Genomic DNA, 21907 nt, shown 5'->3' with positions numbered 1-21907 from the left:
TATTCATAAAATGGAAAGATCAGCTATTAGAGGAAACAGGACATCCTTTCTGTACTGATTTTGGGTGGCCGCTAGCTGGATTAAGGGGGAAAGAAACAGAAAGTGTATAAAGTGCCCTGTGCTTTGTGCATTTACTTGATTATTCACAGGGAAGGGGCATCACAGAAAATGGTGACCAAGCAGCCTCTGGGAAGAGAGGTAGTGGCTGGAGGTCATGGAGACTGCACCCTAGGTCCTCTTATACCTTGACTTTGAACCATGGATCTAACCCTTATGTAAAAATAAATAAAATCAGGATTTCTTTCTCCACTGAGCCAGACACCTAGTGGTTGTACAATGACACTGGATACACAGGAGACTGTGAGAAGAGTGCTCACCTCCACTTCTGTCTCAGCCTGCCCGGGCACCTGTCACCAGCCCACTGCCCCAGGGCTGGCTTTCCCCGCCATGCTGTGCCCCTTTCTAGGTCCTGCAAGGGGCCACCTCCAACTGCTGCTGTCCACGGGCCCCTCCCTTCCTGACCTGGGAATGACATCTCTTATTTAAAAATATTTTTATTTTAAACCTCACCAACTCTCTCTCTCATGCACACCCTCATTCATGCACACACTTGCACACACCCTCTAGAGGTCACCAAGTCTTTGGTTTTCCAAATGTTTGGCCTTGTCTCTGAGCAGCTAGGCCTGGGCAAGCTGGATGGGTCCTCACAGGTCTCCAAGGTGGGATGGAGATGTTCCAGGGGCCTTGCCTGAAAGACCCTGGGCTCAGGCCATTGTCCCCTAATCCCTACACAGAAAAGGGGTGGGTCTGGCATCTGGGGTCTTCTCCCCTTCCCAGCCAGTGGCTTGCTTCCGTCTCCTTCTCCAGAGTCCTACTTGGAACAAATGTTGCAGAGGCCCAGGCTCATCTCCGAGGCCCTCGAAGAGGGGTTACCCCCCTCACTTTCAAGCAGCTGCCTCCCAGGTCACGACGGCCACCCTGCAGAAGGAGAAAAAGAGGTGTCAGGAGGATGGGTCAGGTCACTGGGAACATAGTGCTGGAACTTAGATATTGTCTAAGGGCAAAAGCTAGGGCAGAACTGAGTGAATACATTCATGTGTTGTAATTTCCAAACAGAAGATCATGCAGGAAATTGTTAGTGGGTGTCTTCAGAGGACAGAAATTTGATGATGGGGAGATGGGATGGGAGGGAGGCCTTTTCACTTTATATACTCTTTTACCTTTTCCATTTCTTCCCCATGTGAGTGTTCTCTTTTTTCAAAGAAAATTTTTAACTGGGCATGGTGGCACATGTCTGTAATCCCAGCACTGAGAGAAGCTGAGGCAGGAGGAATGCAAGTTCAAATCTCTCCTAGGCAACTTAGCAAGACACTGTCTTCAAATAAAAAGAACTAAAGATAGCTGGGGATATAGCTCAGTGGTAGAGCACCCCAGGTTTGATCTCCAGTACTGCTGGGGGTGGAACCCAGGTGAACCCATAGCAGTTCTCCTCTTGGCATGGCCTGATTGAGCAGTTGTGACAGCAGACCAGGATTTCTGGCCTCCTTCCTCGGTGGTGGCTCCTCCTTTTGCTGGGAACATGCTCTTAGGTCTTGTCTCCCTAGGAAGGTTCCTCTACTCTTGAAATTGCCTAGTATGTCCTGCCTTTTGGGAACAGTCCCCTGTGATTCAGCCCAGAAGGGGCAGGCAAGGTATCTCCTTTGTTCCCCATCAGGCTGGAATACAGGGAGAGGTAGGGAAAAGGCATTCGTCACACCAGGATGCCTTTTCTAGTCTAGAACCTGACATGGAGGAGGTACCAATCAATACTGCTTGACTCCAGGGGTGGCCACTGGAAGATGAGCTAATGATGGCATTCCCTGAGCCCATCCATCCCTCACCCCACGGGGGCAGTTTCTGCTGGCCCCTCTTGCCAGTATTCTCAGGTTGGACACACAAGGTTTGTCTTCCTTGTAGACTGGAGAGGTTGCACTGTAGTAGTGCCCCTCTTCTGAAGCCTCCAGGTGCCTGGCCTAGAGGCACCTGGCCAGTTGGTTAAAGAGCCTGGGTAGAATCCATGTTGTCCAACAAGTTGTCTGGCTTCCGGGACGCTATACTTCTGAAACATCACAGTAAATGCTCAGCACCCAGAACTTGGCTAGGCGAGGAGGGAATGGTGACTTTCTCAGCCCAGCAAGGGAAGTCACAGACCATCTGTACGCCCTGCCTCTGTCCCTCCTCCATCCCGGGCCCAGGTTGGGGCAGATCCATCCAGATGTGGCCTGGCCTCCCTCGAGGCTCTCTGGGCCTAGGGACAGCATGTTCATTCACAGGCAGGGCTATTTTGAGGGCTGAGGCCATGGTCCCAGCAGAGCCTGGGGCTTGGGCTTCTCAGACAAACTCTGGCAGGGGAGGCTCAGAAGGGCGGACAGGGGCAGGGGAGGGGATGCAGGGTTAGGACTGGAGATAAAAAGTGGGCCTTTTCACTTCCTGTCTTTAAATCCTAGGGACATACCTTTGCTAAGTCTGGAGGTCATCTGGACACCTGGATCCCATGAGAATCCACCTACTTGAACCTTAGTTTCTTCATCTATGAAATGTGACAAAATGGTTATAGCCGCTGTTCCAGAAATGGCCAGATGTATAAACTGCCATGAGCCCTTAGAAGAGATCCTGACCAGTCCCCAGTTTGTCCTATAGGAACTCAGTGCCAAGAGTGTTTGTGAAGCACTATGGCTAGGGGTCAGGAGAAAGTGACAGTCCTGGCCTCCAGGTCCTGCATTGCACCAGACTGCCTGTTGGACTTTAGGCAAATGACTTCACCTCACTGAGCATCAGTTTCTTTGCCTGTAAAGTGAAGTTACTTTTAGGATTACTCAAGTTAACATGGGTCACACAAGCTAATGGGTAAAACCCCGAGCACAGCATTAAGAACATAAGTGTTCAGGAAGTGTTCAAAAGTATGGTTGTCAGCATTGTCTGGTAATGACATCTCCTGGCCCCTGCCATGCCCCCACTTCTGCTCCTGAGCTGGGCACACCAACAGAAGATGGCCTCACCAGGGGATCCAGTCCAGGCCCCAATTGGGGTGACAAAAGGGAAACAGGGCGGTGACAAAAGGGAAACAGGGCAGAGACAAGATCTGCCTTCCCATCTCCCACCCACTACTCTCACTCTTAAACAGCAGGGTGTTATGGGGTCCTGTTTCCACAGCAACCCCAGCCCAGACCACCAGGGTGGGAGGGAGCTGGTGACTTGGGGTAAAGGGACAGGATGTGGGAACTTGGAGCTTCCCAGGCCTCAGAGCTCAGAAGGCAGCAAGGGCTCCCCAAAACAACCAGTTTTCTTCCAACTGAGTCCTGGAGAGGCCAAAGCTGGCAAGGATCAACTCTCGCCTATTCCCAGAGGAGCCATGGTGTTGAGCATGGCTTCTGCAGCCATATTTGGCTGGGTTCTTGATCCCATAGACAGATCCCAGGGAAGCAGCCAGGCCGAGGCAAGGCCCCATGAACCATGGGATAGGCCTGAGACCCACAGAGAAGCCCCCAGCCTGCTTAGTGCAGGAGGGGCATGTGACTGACAGCCCTTCTCACCAGGGCTGCAGTACAAGGGTCCCACTGTCACCTGTCACCCCCTTTCCAGTCAGGCAGGCCTGAGTGCAGATCCTGCTCCATCACTAGAATCAGTGGCAGCATCACTGAGGTGGGGACAGCCACAGTGCTCCTGCACTGCCTGCTAAAGGATCTCAGTGATAACTCATGAAGAGCACTGAGCACAAATCAGTGCTCAGGAAGACCATGTCACTGTCATTGCCAGCCTGTTTCCTCTCCACACTCCCACAATCTTTAACTTCTTCCTACTTCCTTCTCTAGGTGATGATTCCACCCCCTTGCTGCTGGTGTGCCACTCCTAGAACACCTTTCCCGCTCCCTCCCTTTGCAATTTCAGCTCTTGCCCTGGCTCTGGGCTTCCTCTGGGTTCTGACAGTCCCTTGGTGCCACCCTCTTCCTGCCTCCATGAGACCACAGCATCCTTGTCTTTGTGTCCCTGTCCTGGCCCTGACACATCACTGGAAGCACTTGAGTCAGCAAGGGACCCACCACCTGCTTCTCCAGGTCGATCCTTAGAGAAGCCGGCTTCTGGGTATTCCCAGTTGCTGAGCTGAACGATGGGGTAAAGGCAGGGGTATCAAGGAGGGACCAGGCAGCCCTTCTATCACTGGCTGTGTTCCCGAGGGCCCAGTCCTGGCTTTCCAGCCCAGTCAGGCACTGTCGAGGACCTACAACAGGGAGCAGCAGGGACCCTGGAAAGGGTACAAATCTGAGCCTAAGAAGACTGATGCAGGGAAACTGAGGCAGCCAAGGGATGAGAAGCCAGTCTGGAGGTCTGATGAGCCAGAGTGGATGGTAAGGCCAGGACACAGAGGCCTCCCTAGCTCAGGATGGGGCAGAAAATCTAGAGCAGCTGTGAGAACCAAAGTCTGGTGGAGTCAGGGGGCCTGACTACAACCCCCCAATACCCTTCCATTGGCCACCAAAAGCCAGACAGGACTCTGTGTGCCTCAGTTTCCCAGATGTAAATGGTAGCTGTTAAAACCCAGTTCTGTCACAGAGATAGGTTTTTCCTTTCCGTAGGAAAAGCCCAGGTCAGAAAAGGGGAGAGGCTGCAGATGAAGCAGGTTCCTTGGGGCCTAGATCAGTTTTCAGCCAAGAGGATCCCAGACAGCCTCTACATGCCTGGTTGGCTTCTTACTTAAGACACAAGGCCGGAGGTCAACTCCAGCTATGTCTCAATGCTACATCTCTTTCAGGGGGCCCCGTTTCCTCCTACTGCTCATCAGATGAGTGCCTCAAACTCTGGGCTGAGGGTATGTGTCCCCATTTCTTTGGGTTTTCCTGCTCTTTGGTCAGGTCTGAGGATGGGGGACAATTGAAAACAAGGTAGCTCACGTTATCACACGCACAGCAACCGCTGTAAATGTAGGTATGGGGTTTCATCTCCTACGGCCTCAGATGCTCCTCCTGACAAACTGGGAAAACCTACCTGCTGGAGGATGCTCTGTTGGGGAGGATGGAGGACGAGAAGTGCATAGAGCATAGAAAAAGAAGAGCTCTGCAAGTGATATTTGAGTTACTGTCCTCACCCCTCGTGCCGGGAGGAAGGGCGTCCCAGAATACCTTTAGCTGGAGCGACATCCGTCACTGCGCAGTTACAGCAGAGCCGAACTCAGGGCTTCCCTACACCCTTCTGTGGGGGACAGGAGGCAAGTGGCTGTGTTCCACGCCACCACTAACCCCAGTCGCTTCGCCCTCGCTCCACTGGGGTCTCTGCACCTCCGGCTCCCCTAGAGGGCCCGTCCCCCGCGCCAAGCCTGACCCCGCGATCTCGAGCGCCGCGCACTCACCCCCTTGCGCTGGTTGCTGAGGCAGAAGGTGCAGATGGAGCGCGGCTGGCGGCCGTCGGCGGCGGCGGCGGCGGCGGTCTTGGCGTTGCCGGCCGCACGGAAGCACGGCTGCCCGTCGTCGGCCGCGTCGCCCAGCAGCAACACGTTGGCCAGGTGCGCGATGTAGCTGGAAGCCAGGCGCAGCGTCTCGATCTTGGACAGCTTTCGATCCACCGGCTCGGTGGGGATAAGCGTGCGCAGCGCCGTAAAGGCCGTGTTCACGCTCTGCGTGCGGTCCCGTTCCCGCGCGTTGGCCGCCTGCCGCTGTCGCACTACTACCACAGGGCCCGCGCCGCCGCCCGCCCGCCGCCCGCCCCCGGGGCCCGGGCCTCGCCGCGCTGCCTCCAGGCCTTCGCAGCAGCCGAACGACTGGTCCGACGCGTCGCTTTCGCTGCGGTTCTCCTCGTCCTCGCTCAGCAGCCTTACGTCCGGGTACAGCACGTGCGCGCCGACGGGGCGCAGCAGCGCGAAAGCCATGGGCGCCCGGTCAGTCCCTTCCCGCGCTGTATCCCCACGTCTGCCGCGCCCCACCGTGCGCTCCCGCGCGCTCCCACTGCCCGACGCCAACCACTTTATAGCCAAGGGAGGGGCCAATCACAATGCGTCCCCCGGCGGGGGCGGGGGCTCCACTGGGCCAATGGAGAGGCGCCTCCCGCGCCCAGCCAATGGCGACGTGCGGCTCTCCCCCTTCTCTAGGTTGAAAGCTGCTGGAGAGTTGGTGTCCCGACCTGAGGGCTTGGAGTCCTGCTCTAGAGCGGGCAAATGCTGGAGGTCTGGGTGGTTAGAGTGGAGCTCAGCTCCGGGCTCCTGGACCGCGAGCAGGTCGCATTTCCTAGGTTGGCCCTTTTCCTCATTTGGAAAGTGGATTGGTGGGAGTCCAGCCCTCAGATTCTAATCTTGTGTGTGGTTCCCCAACTTTTGTGATAAGAACCGAAGGGGCTTTTGACATTATGGCTCTCACATTGCCTCATTTGATTCAGCCATTCTGGAGCATGGCCCAGAAATCTACGATTTGTGCAAGATCGTGGTGATGGTGATGGTGTCCATAGAGAACATTTGGAGAAATGCTATAATTTTTGCAAAAAAGGATTCAACAATGTCACCTTCCTAGCAACAATCTTTAAAAGCAAAACGAAAGCAAAACACAAACACCAGTAGTTCCATTCATTCGTTCATCGAAAAATAGTTGTTGGGTCTCTATTATGGGTCAGGCCTGGTTTTAGGTATGAAAACACAGATGTGTACAAATTAATAGGCCCTCTGGTTTATAGCCCTCAGGGAGCTGGTAGGCACAATGCTGGGTATTTTACTGCTCTCTGCTGAGGTTGTGGGACAGTGTCCCTAATTTACAGATAAGAGAGTTGAGCAGGGTGTGGTGGTGCATGCCTGTGATCCCAGCACTCAGGAGGCTGAGGCAGGAGGATCAATGCAAGTTTGAGGCCAGCCTGGGATACATAGTAAATTCAAGTCCAGCCTGAACTACTAGTAAGACCCTATCTCAAAAAACCAAAAAAGATGGGCCAGGGATTTAGCTCAGCGGTGCCACCGCCTGCCTCGAAAGTGCAAGCAAGGTCCTGAGTTCAATCCCCGGTACCAAAAAGACCCCAGAAAACAAAAAAGAAAAAAATAGAGCTGGCCTTCAGCATCACAGGGTGCCAGCCCAAGCTGTCTGGCTTTACAGCTTCTTGGAATCCACCACCATAGCACCATTATACACAGTCTTCCCTCGATGCCTGCCTTCCTTCCAGACACTTGAATGTTCGACCTATATGTCCTCTTCCACAGAGGCCTGGGGAGGAAAAACTGAGCTGTTGATGGCCACTGGGGTCCCTTATCACTCATCTCTGCTTCCCAGTCCATCCCAGTACTGGCCAAATCAGCATCCACTTGGCCTTGAAAATAACTTTCTCCTCAGCTCAAATGGTGCCAGTCTGGCAGGACTGGAGTGGGAAGGCTTCCTGGTGCATTTAGCTCCTCTGGGCCCCCATGTCCTTGAAGGTGCCTCCTAGCTTTGCCTTGCTGGGTGTCTCCAGGCTCCTTGAGCCCAGCCAGACAGAAGGGGAGAGAGGGGCTTGGGATTTACCTTGGCTGCTGGGAAAGGCGCCCCTAAGTTTTCAGAACCCAAGATCTGTGGGAGAGTCTGTTCCCACACCCGGCTCTCCCACCCCCACAGCATTTGGCCGTGACCCCAGCCAGACTGGGTTTTGGGAGGAGGAGAAGGAGTCTGCATGGCCCCTCCCTGCAGTGCCTGTCCCACAGGCAGCCCCAGGCCCTGCTATTGCTGCTGCTTCCTGAGCAGATGAATTATTGCTGGGAGATTTCCTTCCCTGTCTGCGCCTCCTCATGGGGCTCCCAGATCCCTTCACTTTCGCTTTCTCCCCCTTCTCCCCCTTCTTTCTGCTCCTGACCCTCTGGCAGTTGAGATTCCTCTGTCCAGCCCTTTCCAGTCCCAGCTTAGGACTGGAGATGCTGTACAGAGAACCAACTGAGCTGGAAGATCAGTTTATTCATTCAATCTCTCGGGCAGGTTTTACCACAAGGGATCTGGGAGTAAAATAAAACCATGAATGAGAAGGAGGCAGGCTGCAGCAGCCCAGGGAAGGCAAACTGTAAACAAAGAATTTCAGGACAATGTGGCAGGAACAAGCCAGGGTCTCGTATCAGAGAGACCTGATCAGGTTTGGAGGTTAGCTGCCTCTTGGTCTCATTTTCCTGCTGTGAAGACTGGGCTAAGCTGGAGATGGTGCCATGAGGTTATGCTAAGAAAGCTGGGGGCTGGCATCCACAAAGAGTCTGGTACCTGAGAGAGAGAGGCCTGTGTACTGTGTTTGGGGCTGGCCCCAGGACAGGACTGAGCTTGCCCACTGTTCCAGGACTTGTCACTGGAAGTGGGGTGGGGGCTTCTGCCACATTCTCAGTCCATCTAACCCAAGGAAACTCAGCTGCTCCCGCTGTCTGTTCCTTACTGCTGGAGCCATGCTGGGCTCCTCTAGTGTCACTCTCCTCAGGTCTCCCCAAAGCTTATCCTCTCACTTCCTTTATCCTCCTCCAAATCTCCTCTTCAGTAGCCCCCAACAACCAGGACTCAAAAGGTCCCTCCCTCCCACCTGCCAGCACCTCCAGTGCCCCCTCTCTCCCTACCTTGCTGTATCTTCTTCTACACCATTTATTGCTACCTTTCATTCATTTTACAAGCAGTCATTGAGCACCTGCTGCATGCTAGGCACAGTTCTGGGCCCTGGAAATGTAGCAGTGAATACATAGCGTATTTTTTGGTCACTCTCTGTATCACTGTGGTAGAATACAAGTTCATTTCCTGCTCATCACAAGCCTCTGATATAGATATTGTCATTCTTCCCATTTTACACATGGGAAACAGATTCAGCCAGGGGAAAATGACTTGCCCGAGGTCATGTAGTGGACACTGTAGGAGCACAGGGGAGTGTGACTCCACAGCCCTTGCTTGCTCCCTCTTCCCACCTCACAGACAGCCCAGAGGCATGTGAAGGGTGAGCAGAAGTTTCCCGCTTAGTGGAGGCTGAGGGGACAGTGCTGGCCCTGCTGTTCTGACCCTGACCGTGGGCCCTGGGCTTCTGTATTGCTAAAGCGCTTGTCCTTCCTCTGTGGCACCAGTCTTTGCCCCTGTCTTCCCTGGGGGAGGACCGCAGAGCCCTTGTCCTCTGCCAAGGTTCAGGGTGGCCCCCCATGCAAAGTCTCATAGTGTGCATCACAGCAGGTTGTGACATCTCTTCCTTCACTCTGATTCCTTCTCCTCCACCCCTCTCCATGAGGCGCCTGCCCCAATGCTTTTGATGCCTGTCTCTGGATAGGTATGTGTCCTTATGGAACACATATGCTACTGATTTCTACAGGTGGGTCCTTCATATACACAAATGGTAGCTTCTATGGAACTGTTTCTCAGGTTATTTTGTTTTATTGTGTTTTGTTTCCTCGATACCGCTCTGTGTGTTGAGTCTAACTCAGATCCATCGCTTCCAGCTGCCACTCAGCATGCATGCCACATCCATATCACCAGACCTCCTTTCCCCATTCCTTTGGGGATAGACACAAGCCACCTCCAGCTCTCTCCCAAAGCAAAACTGCACTGAACTTGTGGTACATGACTCTCAGGGACTCCTGTGTGTGTCACTCAGGAACAGATACCAGGCAGGATCATCAGGGTAGAGAGAATACATGTGCTTAGCTTGAGTACTGTTTGGCTGCACCATGATGCCTGCCTGGCCCACACACCCACCAGCTGGGCTAGGGATCACTTCTCTGCCTTAGCCAGCACTAGAGTCAGCACACTTCCCAGTGACAGAGAGATGGCTGTTTTCCATCTCATTATGCTTGTCTCCCTCACTGGACGGTAAGTCCTCCAGCATCCGAGGCCAGAGCCTAGCATGTTGTGGACAATAATGGATGAAGGAGTAAATAGATGAATGATTGAAAGGGTAATGCACTGCCTCCCACACCTACATTGTATCAAACCTCAACTAGATGGTGATGGTATACATGTGTAAGTTTGTGTGTGGACAGGGAAATACAAGACAAAGTTGTACACCTCAATCTGCTTAAAGAAAAGGATGAATGAGAATGTTTGCTGGGGGCCCACTTTGTGTCGAGAACTCACTGGTGTATTAATCACAACCATAAATCAGTTAGACAGGATCAAAACCTATTTCCCTTTCACATTCAGGATGTTTGGAGGGAAAGTTGGTCTGGCATTCTGTGAAGTTGTCCCATGTGCCAAGACAGCCCCTAGTGATCCATGGCTGCTGGTATCACCCTTTGTGTAGCACCCCCTTCACCATCGAGTCAGATACGACTTCTGTGACCAAAGAATATGGCAAAAGTGACAGTAGGTCTAATAAAGACAGAGTGCTTCTATGTTGTTCTCTTGAATCATATTCATCCTGGAGAGAGCAGCCACCATGTCATGAGAATAGACCATGAGCCGTTCTGTCTGCATTCCAAGTGAAACAAACAAAAAGAGGGAGACGAGGAAGAGCAGGCTTCAGCCTTTAAGGATGCTTGCCTGGGAGTTATGACTTCAATTCTGTTCATGTCCCACTGGCCATATATTTGATCATAGTTCACTGAAAAAGAGGCAGTATTTCTTGTAGGTGGCCACATACGCAGCTGAACACTGGTTTCTGTTGGTAGAGAAGAAAGGAAGGATGGATATTGGGGAACAGTGAATGATGTCTGCCATGGGGGTCATCTTTGTCATGTAGTTGAGTCTGCAGATTTGGGAGCCTAGGTTCAAATCTTAGCTTTGCCACTTACCACTTGTGTGATCTTGGAAAATTTTCTGTGCTCATTTCTTCATCTGTAAAATAAGGACCATAGTAGAACCTGCCTCGGCAGGTTGTTGTGTGGATTGGATGAGTTTACATATGCAGTGTTTGTACTGGCACACAGTACGTGCAGTGTGAGTGTTAGCTCTTGTGACTTAGTCCTTACCAGGGCTTTTTTAAACTTCACACAAGCAGTAAGTGATGGAAGAAGAATTTGGGTTGGGAGCACTTTTCTCTCCTTGCCTCATTCCATGGGAATTCTTAGAGACTAAGATGGAGACCCAGATCGGTGCTTGGCACATAATAAGCACCCAAAAATATCTGTTGAAGGAGTATGTTGGATAAACTTGTACTCTGTCCTTATGCTGACATGTTGGATTCTGCTTTGTCCTGTTTTGTGTTTAGGTTAATGAGAATCCTCTATCAACTCCATGTAGGTCCTCCAGCATGGGGCTGATGCCTTTGATTCTACCACTAGAACTCAGTTCCTCCATGTCCTCATTGTCAAGGGTGAGTTCCTGGTAACACTTGTTCTGGAAGATATCCAGGGTTCCATGATTTAAAACAAACTGGGAAGCTGCCTTTTGGACCCCTCTTTTAAAGAGTGCAGCCCATTCGCATCTTAGGTACTGCAGGAAATACCTTCAATTGGTTTCATTTAAATCTGCATTTTCCTGGCTTTAATCGACCACAGACCCTCCCCCTACCACCTTAGCAGACATTTATCCAGGCCATCTTTGGTGACATCCACATCAGGGTGAGTGGGTACCTCGTTCTTTCTTGAGAGCATTCTTCGTAAGAGTGAGATGGGTAAGCAGGTGGTGCTGGTTACCAGGCAGAGGCAGGTTAACAGGGAAGGTGTACAGGCATAGGTCCAGAGCTCTGTCTTCTAAGAGACACTAAAATATCATTGGGAATGTAACCTATTGAGGGTAGACAGTGCTTCCTGGCACATTTCTCATGAAAAATGCAATGAAAATTGAAATGATAATATTATCAAGAAGTTACTATATGCAGGTACTCTTCTATGCACTTAAGTGAATTTCCTCATTTATTCTCAGAGCAGCCTTTTGAGCTTAGAATTATGCCCTTCTGCCAGGCCAATTCTACTTCAGAGCTGGCTAACCATGAACAGAACCCTCTGAAACTGAGCCAAAATAAATCTCTCCTCCATTATGTTGTGGGTGTTGAGTATTTTGTCTCAATTATGGAAAGCTGACTAATACAGGGGCTCACAAATCTCTGCTCCAGGGAGAGTAGGCTTGGCTATTTGCAGTGCCCTGATTTTGTTTAGCAGAGGATGCAAGTTTGGGGCCAGAGTGGGACTGCACAATAAGAGAGAGGAGGCTGATGTGGCCATGAGTGCCAGGACGTGTTGGGCTGACGCTGAAAGACTATCCATGGCACTGCATCATGGAGCCTGCCAGGCAGCTACCTGGCTCAGTTGACCCTGATAGCAATGCCAGGTGTGACAGAGCCACCAAGAGGATGCAGAAGAGCAAGGTGATGCCAATCAACACCACCGTGATGGAGTCCTTTGTCAAGTCAGAGCCCAGTTGAAAAACCTCAGGGTGCAGTGTCAGGGACCCAGGCCACACCCTGAATTCAGCTCTTGGCTGTGTCAGGGAAATTCTCCTCCCTGCTGAGGGCTGGGGTATGAGTCTTACAGAACCCTGACGTTGATGTATCAGACCCCCAAGGTGTAGTCCATATAATGGGATTTCAGGGAAGAGTAAGATGAGAGCCCCAGAGCAGTCTGGGAAAGCTTCCTGAGGGAAATGGCCTCAGGAGTCTCAGCCACCTCAAATGTGGGATCCCCAGGATGAAATTTAGTCTGTCCTAAATGGTTCATGGCCATGCTGGCATGAAAGGTGCATGTGTGGGTTGCTCTCCAGGGTAGGCAATGCAGACATTGCTATCTGCCTACCCAACACCCATGCCCTTCTCTATCAACAGAACCCCAACTTCTCTGGGGCAGTGGTAGGACTAGCTAAAAATACTCCCCGCTCAGCCTTCCTTGCAGCTAAGGGTGGCCATGTAGCTCATTTTGGCCAATAAGATAAAGGTAGACATTCCTAGGAAGGGCCTCCTTCCTCATATGAAGTGACGGAGTCTCCTGAGATAGTTGTTACCTTTTCTCTTTCTTTTTTCTGCCTGGAATGAAATTGCAATTCCTGGAGGTATAGCAGTCAACTTGGAACCATAGGACAAAAGTCACATGCTAAGGACGGTAGAGTGGAGAGCCAGAGTAGTTGAGTCGTTGGTGATTTCTTTCTTTTTTCTTTTTTTTTTTTTAAAGTAGGTAGATATTTATTGATAGGAAAGGTCCTGAGGGGCAGGAGGGAGGCCCGAGTGGGTGGCCCGAGTCTTTGGTGATTTCTGTGAGCAGTCACACTAGTTCCCAAACTCTATGCCACTATATTAGGTTTTTTTTTTTTTTTTTTTTTTTGGTACCGGGGATCGAACTCGGGTCCTTGCACTTGTGAGGCAGACCGCGGAACCACTGAGCTAAATCCCAGGCCCTTGGTTTTTGTTACATGCAGCCAAATGCAACCTCTTATCAATACATCCAGGTCTGTTAATGAACAATATTCATACCATTCCCATCTACAGCCACTGTGTTCCAGGCACTGAATTGCTTTCCACCCAGCATCTCATTTCACCTCCTCTCCTGGAAACTGGGTGCTGTGATTATTGTCATGTTGCAGAACAGGACGTTGGAACTCCAGGAGTTAAGGAGATTGCCTGGGACCTTCCAGCAAGAACAGTAGCAGAGTCAAGGCTTGGCCCTGAGTCTCTCACTTTCTTGTCTGTGTTAATAGTCAGGATGGTTTAGAAACTTGATACTCACTCTTCCTATAAAGACCTGGGGTTTGTGTCCTCTTCCTTGGAGTCTGACCAGTCTGGTGGCTGCTTTTTTCAGTCGAATTTGACAGAAGTGACCCTATGTGTCATCAGAAACTGGGTCATGGAAGGGGAAGCAACTCCTGGCTTGCTTACTGGGACCCTCTTGCTAGGTGCTCAGAGTCACCCTGAGGCCACTATGGTGTGAGGGAGCCCAGGCACCTGGGGAGGCCCTGTGACAGTGTTTTTGCTTGGCAGTTCTCTTCTTTTGGTCTCTTCACCTGGGGATCAGATCTTGGAGTAAAGGCATGATCCTGTGACTCCAGCCCGGTGGTGGGATCATCCCCACCTTTGAGTCTTCCAGGTTGAAGTCACAGGTGACATCAGGGAGCAGGGACAAGCCTTCCCTGCAGGGCCCATTTGGAGTCCCCAACTATAGAATCTGAGCATAGAAATGGCTGCTTTAAGACACCAGCTCATGGGGTAACTTGTCCCTGTTGCTCACTGCAATACCTATGAGTACTCCAAAACCTGGAAGTGTAGTCAATTTTCATTACCTTCTGCAATTTTATTCTATAAATTTGCCACAAGTGCTGAATTAGCAAATACTGAACCATTGCTCCTAGAGGAAGCACAGGGTTAAGTTCTGCAAATCACTCTGGTCATGATATTTTCACCAGATAATCAATATATCAGCTTGTTTTAGGTGGGTTTCTGTTGAAGGATGCTTTACATAATATGTTTGGTTGATTCATTCACATTGAACTCCCTCCAACCACACTGTAACTCACACCCAAACGAAGCTTATCTAACACACATATTTTCTTTGAGGCACTTCACAGCTTTCTACTTAGGAACAGTGCTTCAGTTCTATGCATGGGGTCATTTCAAACAGCAAAATCACTGACAGAAAGCGTGAAAGTTTGTAAAAAGTAGCACAAAATTGACTGTGGAAAGGACATTTGTTTACAGTATGAGAGCCAGAACAAAAAATCAGACTGTCAATTGTGTGGATAGGCGACTCAAATCTTTCATTACTCATCATATGTCCACCGATGACTGTGAAAACTGCAGTGAGTGTTGATTTGCACATTACTCATAAATTTTAGTGAGCAGGCAAATTCCCACATGTGGAATCTGTGACTAATAGAAATGATTGTTTTCTTGAGAAAGTTCAGGTGGCCCTTGCAGGTAGCTGAGAGCAGTGAAAGAATCCCAGGAACCTTGCTTTCCTCCTCTGTGAGGGACGTGGTGGAGGATTCCAGACTGTCAGGTTTTTGGAGGGGAGAGGGAGTGACATCAATGATGATAATGACTACCACCTGTTGAAGACAACCTGTGAAACAGTGCACATGACTTATCACCTTCAGTTAGTCCTCACCACAGTCCTATGGGGGTAGATCCTATTACTAAGCCAAGTTTACAGACAGTATACAAGATTCAGAGACTGCTCAAGAGCTTACAAACTAGAAGCTGCGTGAAGTGACACACTCCTATAATCCCAGCACATGGGAGGCTGAGGAAGGAGGAGCCCAAGTTCAGAGGCATCTCAAAACTCTGTCTCAAAAACAAAAACTAAATGATCGTACAAACAAGATGGGGAGAGCTGGAGCTCAGTGCTTTCCCATCTTGATCTCCATATTTCCATAGCAAGTTCGTGGGATGCTTGGCTCTGTGCCCAGCACACAGTCTGACCAATGGAAGTGGATACATTGATGGTGATCATAAACCCAGACCTAGGACCTTTGAGGAAGTTTTACCAAGGAGGGTGTGGGGAGCTGAGCTGAGGGGCAGGTGTGTGGGTGTGCACGTGCGTGTGTGTGTCAGAAGGCAGGGCAGAGAGTACAGAGGGTCTTGAATCAGACCCCAGGTCCCCTCCCACAGAGGGTTAAAGCAACCCAGGCTTCTTCCGGCTGAGCGGAAATCAGATTTTGAGAGCTGAGGGGAGCTCCGAAGGGATGTTTTTCTTCTCCGTTTGTCTGCTGTTGCTGGCCCATAAAACCCACCGGAACTCCATGCTGGACTGAGGAATTCCTGCTGAATAGGAACATGGAGTGTGCAGGCTCAGGGTCCGATGTGGCCCTTACCAAGGCAAAGACCACCCCCAACTTCATGGTTCCACTTCCAGGTCACGCAACCCCATCCAAAGCTTCCTAGGAGTCCTGGGGGGACGGGGAGAGGCAGAGTTGGTGCAGATACAGGGAAGAAGTGAACTCTCTCCACCAAGTCATCTTAGCAGGGGGAGGTGTTAGAGGAGAAGGGGGATTCAGGCTGTGGCAGGTCCCTGGTGTGTGATTCAGGGGCCCTTTTGTGTGGGGTGACACTTGGCCAATCTCTGGGCGAATGAAGTGGCATCTGAGGGAGCTGACAATCAGGTCTTTCTACCAATGGACACCTTGTGAGCATTTCCTGCCCTGGAAGCAGTGACTTATTATTACTCTGTTGTATTGGTGGACAAATGGAGGCTCAAAGGATGAGGTGGCCTCCGCAAGCCACGCACTCTCAGAGAGCGGTCTCTCTCCTTCCTCCCAACTTGCCAGGTTCTAATTTTCCTTGTCCCGGGAATCCCTCATTCTTTAAGACTTTGCTTGTGGGTCACCTCCCCCAGGAAGCTTCCTCTGACCATCCAGGTCAGGTTGGGCTCCTCTCTGGCTGCCTACATCTCTGGGAGGTAATTGTGTTTTGGTCCCTGAGCTGTGAGCAGAGCTGGTTCTGAATCTTCCCTCATCAGCCAGCACGAGGAGCCTTCAATTTGTCTTGTCAAGTCCAAGTGTTTGTGATGGCTTAGAAGGTGGCTCCTTGAGAAGTGGTGTCCGTGGCTTCTCACTAGGGCCTGGGATGGTTTTGACCAATAGGCAGGGGCAGAAGTGACTTTGTGTGTCCGCTGGGGCTCTCTACCAGAAGCCCATTCTTGGCGCTCTCAGCTGCCCTGTAAGAGGCCATATGTTGGAGACCCCAAGCTGTGCTGCTGCCTTGGACACATTACCTCCATCCTTGACAGGGTTCCTGCTGTCACATCCAGTGGGGATCCTGGCTTCCGCCCTTTCCCCTCTGTACTCACAGCAGAAGCTGTGACAGCTTTTGCAAGTCGTAGAAGCCCCATTAATGCCACATACAGCAGACCATGTCTCTCCCCTGAACATCCCCCCCTCAGCCCCCAGCTCACTTAGAGGCCTTATGGGTTTTGCCCTGGCTCCCACCCCATTGTTCTCTGTCCTGTCTCCTACCCTCTCCCCTTCCTGACCCTCACCAGCCATATTGGCCTCCATGGTGTTCCTGAAACACCAGTGCCTCTACCTCAGGACCTTTGCACTTGCTGATGCCACTGCTCCACTGCCTGGAACCCTCTTTGTGCAGGTGCTGCTTGGCTTGTCCCTCTTCTTGTTCAAGTCTCTGCTCAATGTTGTCTTTTCAATGACCCTATGCCCTATTTAACACTATAGCCCCCTCTCTAGGGCTCTTTATATACAATAAGCTTTATTGTGTACATAATCTCTTGCCTCTTCCTGACCCTCTCCTTTCCTCCCCAGGGCAGGAATATTTTTTATTCTCTAATCTGTGCCCAGTTCCTAAAACAGTGTCTGATACTATGCAGTGGTTGGCTGACTGTGGAATGAGTTGGAGGAGTCTGGAGAGAGCTGGCTGCCTCTCCTGGCCTGTGTGTAAGGACACAGGAAAGGGCAGAAATAGAGCTGCCAGGCTGCTCCCGTTGGCCAGGCTGGAGGACATTCCAGGGAAGTGACAGCTTGCTGCCCCTCTGGGGCCCAAGGATGGGAGAGGCAAGGCAAGGCTTTGAAGATGCAAACATGGGCACCTCCCGGGCCTTCCCTTCCTGGTCTTGTGTGCCTCCGGCCTTCCCAGTAAACAGGATCTCTGGGCAACTGCCTGAGGACCCTGCCCAGCCCCTCGGAGGCTTTGACTGGCTCCTTCCTGCTCTATAAATTGGGTCCCTTCCAGCTGTGACATCCTGGACTTGTTGGGGAGGTGAGGCAGATTGATTTGTTGCAAAGAGCTGTGTGTGGCCTGGGACAGGGCACTGTACCTTGATTCCCTAGCAGCCAAGTGGGAACAGTGGCAGTGCAGGTGGCAAGGTGTGGCTGGGAAGCAGAAGGTGGCAATGTCTGCAGTGCACAGAAGAGCTCTGTGCATGGAGATGCTCCTGGGGAGAACCTGCTCTTGGGGAGAGGTGCAGGGGACAAGGCCCAGTTCTGCCTCTGAGCTCTGTATCCATTTCTGAGGATGTCTGGCAAAGTGCAGGTAGTGTGAGTCACTAGTTTGCTAGGGCTGTTGAGGGATTCAAAATGCAGAGAAAATTCTTAGCACCCAGTGAAGGGGAATTAGACACTAGTTGTGATTGACAGTAAGTATACAAAGACTGTAGAGAATCAGATGCTAATGAGAAGCCATTTGGGAACATAGAAGCCTCAGCTCACAGCCCAGAGATGGACTCAACCCTGTCTTTTGCAAATATTTTAGTCTTGTCATAGAGACCTTCCCATGCACAAGGTCAGCCTCCCTTCCATCCCCAGTAAGGGCATGCCTGTGAGCACACCACTTCCCTAAAATGTACCAAAGAGGTAATGCTTAGCTTTCTGGGGTGGGAGTGGGGGAGGGGTTTCAAATCTAGGCTCCACCACTTCCCAGATGAAAAAGTAGACGTGTCCCTTAATCACTCTAAGCCTGGATTTCCTCATCTGAAAACATTTGCCTCTTACAGTTTCCCTGAGAAATGCCATAAATTGGGCATGGTGGTGCATGCCTGTGGCCTCAGCTATGCAGGAAGCTGAGATAGGAGGATCTCAAGTTTGAGGCTAGCCTCGGAAATTCATGGAGTTCCTGTCTCAAAATAAAAAATAAAAAAGTCTGGGGATGTAGCTCAATATAAAGGGCCTCGGTTCAATCCCCAGTATCACAAAAACAAAAAAGTTACTATAGAGGGGAGTATTAATATCTTCATTCTACCAATGGGTAAACTAAGACTCAGTCGGGAGAGAGAATTTAATCTAAGTTGTCAGTTGTGTTTATAGGCCCTGAGTTAGGATTAGTTCATCACACCTTAAATACCCCAACCAGTGAACTCATTGCTTGTGAGATATCTCCTTTTATTCCTCAGTGATTTCTTTTTTTAGTTAAGTGAGAGCATGTACCAATAACTTTAAAATGTTAAGAGGAAAACTTAACACTGAGAAAATATCATTCATGAACTTGATTCTGGAGAGCTGGGGAAATGCTTGGATATTTAAAAGTCTTGGGTTCCTGTTTGAGATGCACCAAGCAAGGTAGTAGGGAGTCCTTGAAGTTTCCTGAGCAGGGGAAGCATGGATGTAAAGGGTAAGAATCTGACAATATGTTTGGGTTCACTGAAGTTACTGAGACTCAGACTAAACTGGGGGAGCACAAAGTGGCACAATCTCAATAGAGGGGGGTTGAAGTCCACAGATATTCAAGATACAGTTGAATATTTAGCCCCTACTAAATGCAAGTCCTGTTTGGGTACTGATAGTTTGCAGCAGACAAATCCAATCAAGTCCCTCGGCCCAGCACTTAATGATCCACAGAGGAGACAGACGATACATGAGTATCAATGTGGCCCACTGCACGTGTGAGGGGGAAAGCGGGGGGGCATGTAGGAGGGAGCCCTTCAGGAGGAAGCATCACGTGTGCAGGCCCAGTGCAGAGCCCAGAGCTCTGAGCACTGGGATCAGCTGATGCTCCTGAGCAGAGATGGACAGGGCTGGACTTACAGTTTGTGAGGATTCCTCTGGCTGCAGCTGGAGAACAGACTGTGGGGGTCAGGGTCATGTGGGGACCTGGGAGGAGGGTGGCGTGGAGCAGGTGGCACAGGGGTGGGACTGAGAGAAGCTCAGCTTTGGGACCTGTGAGCAGGAGACAGAACCCAGGGTTACAGGATTGCTGGCAAGGTGCAGCCCCTTTGTCCTAGCATGTGTGCTGTGGGGCCTTGTCCTCCATTTCTACTGGCATGTGAGAACTCCCCAAAGGAGTATGGAGGTGGCTGAGCTGGCTGTGCAGAGTCCAGCATGGGTGTGTGTGTGTTACGGACAGGAGCTGAGTGTCCATGTGGAGGACAGTCTGTCAGAGAGGAAAGCATGGTGGCTGCACACTGAAAAGGTCCCACAGATGGAGCCACATTGTACAGGGGCTGAGCCCTGGAACAAACGTGAATTCAACATGTAAACACAGAAGGTGACAGTGTGCACATGAGCGGATCACATCCCATCAGAGACCTACTCTTTGAAAAACACACAGAGATCCTCCACAGTGGGGCCATGCAGGCACAGAAAGCACAAAGAGGACTTAGGGTAGAAAGGAATACATTACCCCACCTTCCTGTCTGTGGATTGTGCATCTGCGGATTCAATAACCATGGATGGGAAACAGTTGAGAAAAAATGGTTTCTGTGCTGGCCACTGCAGACTATTTTCCTTGTTATTCCCTAAGCAGTGCAGTGATAACAACTATTTACATAGTATTCACATTGCATTGGGGATAAATGATTTAGAGGTTATTTAAAGTATACGGGAGGGGCTTGGGGTGTAGCTAAGTGGCAGAGCTCCTGCCTAGCGTGTGCTAGACCCTGGGTTCCATCCCCAGGACCACACACCACAAACACACGCACACTCATAGATATGGGAGGGTGTGTGTAGGTCCTGTATAAATACTACACGTTTGATATAAGGGACTTGAACATCTGTGAATGTTGGTATTCTCCAGGGTCCTGGAACCAGGCCCGGCAAACACCAAAGGACAACTGTAAATATAGAGAGATAAACAGAGCAAAGGAGGGGGCATGCTGGCGTCCATGAGGATTATTTGCCATAAACTGAGGAATTTTGCTTTTTTGAAATTCAACTCTACATTTGGAGTTTCAAAAGTAATAAAAACAACATAGAAAGTAAATGCCTACAAGTAGGGGCTGGGTAAACCCCTTACGGTACATCTACATGCTGAAGTATTCTGAAGCCATAAAAATGGATGGAGGGAGCCTGCCATGTGCTGAGCACATTGATAAAGAGGGAAGATACAGAAGAGTGTGTGAGGGAAAGTGAAAGTGCATTTGCACACGAGTGTATGAGCAAAACATGGCTTTGTGTAAGGATGGCCGAGAGAGCCTTGTTCAAGTGGCTGCTTTGGGGGGAAAAGAGTCAGAGGTCGGGGACAGTGTGGATGGCACTTAGGAAGAGCAGGCTCCAGGGGCTGGGTTCAGGGAAGGACTTGACTCTGACACTGGGACGCCTCCTCCAGGCCAGACGCTGGGCTCTGAGGAGCAGGAGAGCCCTGCTATCCACAGGAGGCTCAGGCTCCTCACTGGGCCTCAGCCTCAACGCCTGCTTGGCAATGAGACCCTGAACTGGGCACCACCCACCCCCACCCTCCACCCTCATCAGCTGCTACCTCGGCCATCTCTGCCCTCGCCCATCGCCACCCTCCTTCCTCCCGCCTGGATGGCTTCCCCACTCCTGTCTCCCGTGGTGGTTTTAAATGCTCAAAAATGGAGAATAATATCATACAACCCCACACACCCACTACCCAGTTTTAGAAATAAACTTTGCCAATACACTTGAGGAGGTGGTGGTTTTCAAACATTTGCACAAATACAATCTGCTCCCCGAACTTTGAATGGCTAAGGAAGAGGGTATGGGGCAGATGATGTTGGAGGCGTCATTGTAAAAAGATACAGTATCTGCCTGTCTGTCTGTCTGTCTGTCTGCATCTCTGTGTTCACTCTTGGGATCCAGCCACCGCATTGTGATGGAACCCGGGACACATGGACAGACCCATGTGGACAGGAGCTGAGCACCCCACTCCCAACAACCAGCCCGACATGCCCAGCAAGCCAAGGAGCCCCTTTGCCTCATGCTCCAGTCAAAGCTGGTACCTGAATGCAGCTTGGTGGCCAGAAATGCCCAGCTAATCCACACTCAAGTACCTCAACCCTGAAACTGGGAGGTACAAGGAAGGGCTGTTACTGTTATAACCCTACTTGTGGGGTTGTCACTATGCAAGAGAGACAGCTAATGGAGGACGCCCCTGCTGTCCCTCCTCAACCTCAAAGAAATCACTGTCCTGGTATCCATTACATCTGTGAATGTTTTAACTTACTACACATTATTAATCCACTCACAACATGTAGGATTATAGCTCATTCTTAGAATGGCTGGGTGTGGTGCACATCTGTAATCCCAGGGATTTGAGAGGCTAAGGCAGGAGGATTGCAAGTTTGAGGCCAGACTGGACAACTTAGTGAGACCCTGTTTCAAAATAAAGTTCGGGGTGTAGCTCAGCGGCAGAGCACTTGCCTAGCATATGTGAGACTCTGGGT

The 21907-nt window shown here is 50.8% G+C and overlaps 1 protein-coding gene across 1 annotated transcript; it reads right to left on the bottom strand.

The window, feature by feature from the left end:
- Nucleotides 1-538: 538 nt before the first annotated feature.
- Nucleotides 539-6541, bottom strand: Tcf15 (transcription factor 15). The gene is made up of 2 exons (XM_004840635.3): nt 5384-6541; nt 539-978 (listed from the first exon to the last, which is right to left on the bottom strand). The coding sequence occupies exons 1-2, from the start codon at nt 5897-5899 to the stop codon at nt 904-906; spliced, it is 591 nt and encodes a 196-aa protein (XP_004840692.1). The 5' UTR covers nt 5900-6541; the 3' UTR covers nt 539-903.
- Between the last annotated feature and the right edge of the window lie 15366 nt (nt 6542-21907).

This window comes from Heterocephalus glaber, unplaced genomic scaffold (assembly GCF_053883595.1).
Source record: "Heterocephalus glaber isolate CG9 unplaced genomic scaffold, H.glaber_assembly_v1.0 deba00001532, whole genome shotgun sequence".
NCBI lineage: Eukaryota > Metazoa > Chordata > Mammalia > Rodentia > Bathyergidae > Heterocephalus > Heterocephalus glaber.
Note: the sequence above shows the minus strand (reverse complement) of the source record. Positions and strands in the feature narration are given on the sequence as shown.

What these genes read in the sequence shown, in the direction of transcription:
- Tcf15 (XM_004840635.3), bottom strand. Translation starts at nt 5,899, where the DNA reads ATGGCTTTCGCGCTGCTGCGCCCCGTCGGCGCGCACGTGCTGTACCCG. An exon ending in TCAGCAACCAGCGCAAGGGG is followed by an intron (nt 979 to 5,383) that starts GTGAGTGCGCGG and finishes CTCCTTCTGCAG; the next exon opens with GGTGGCCGTCGTGACCTGGG.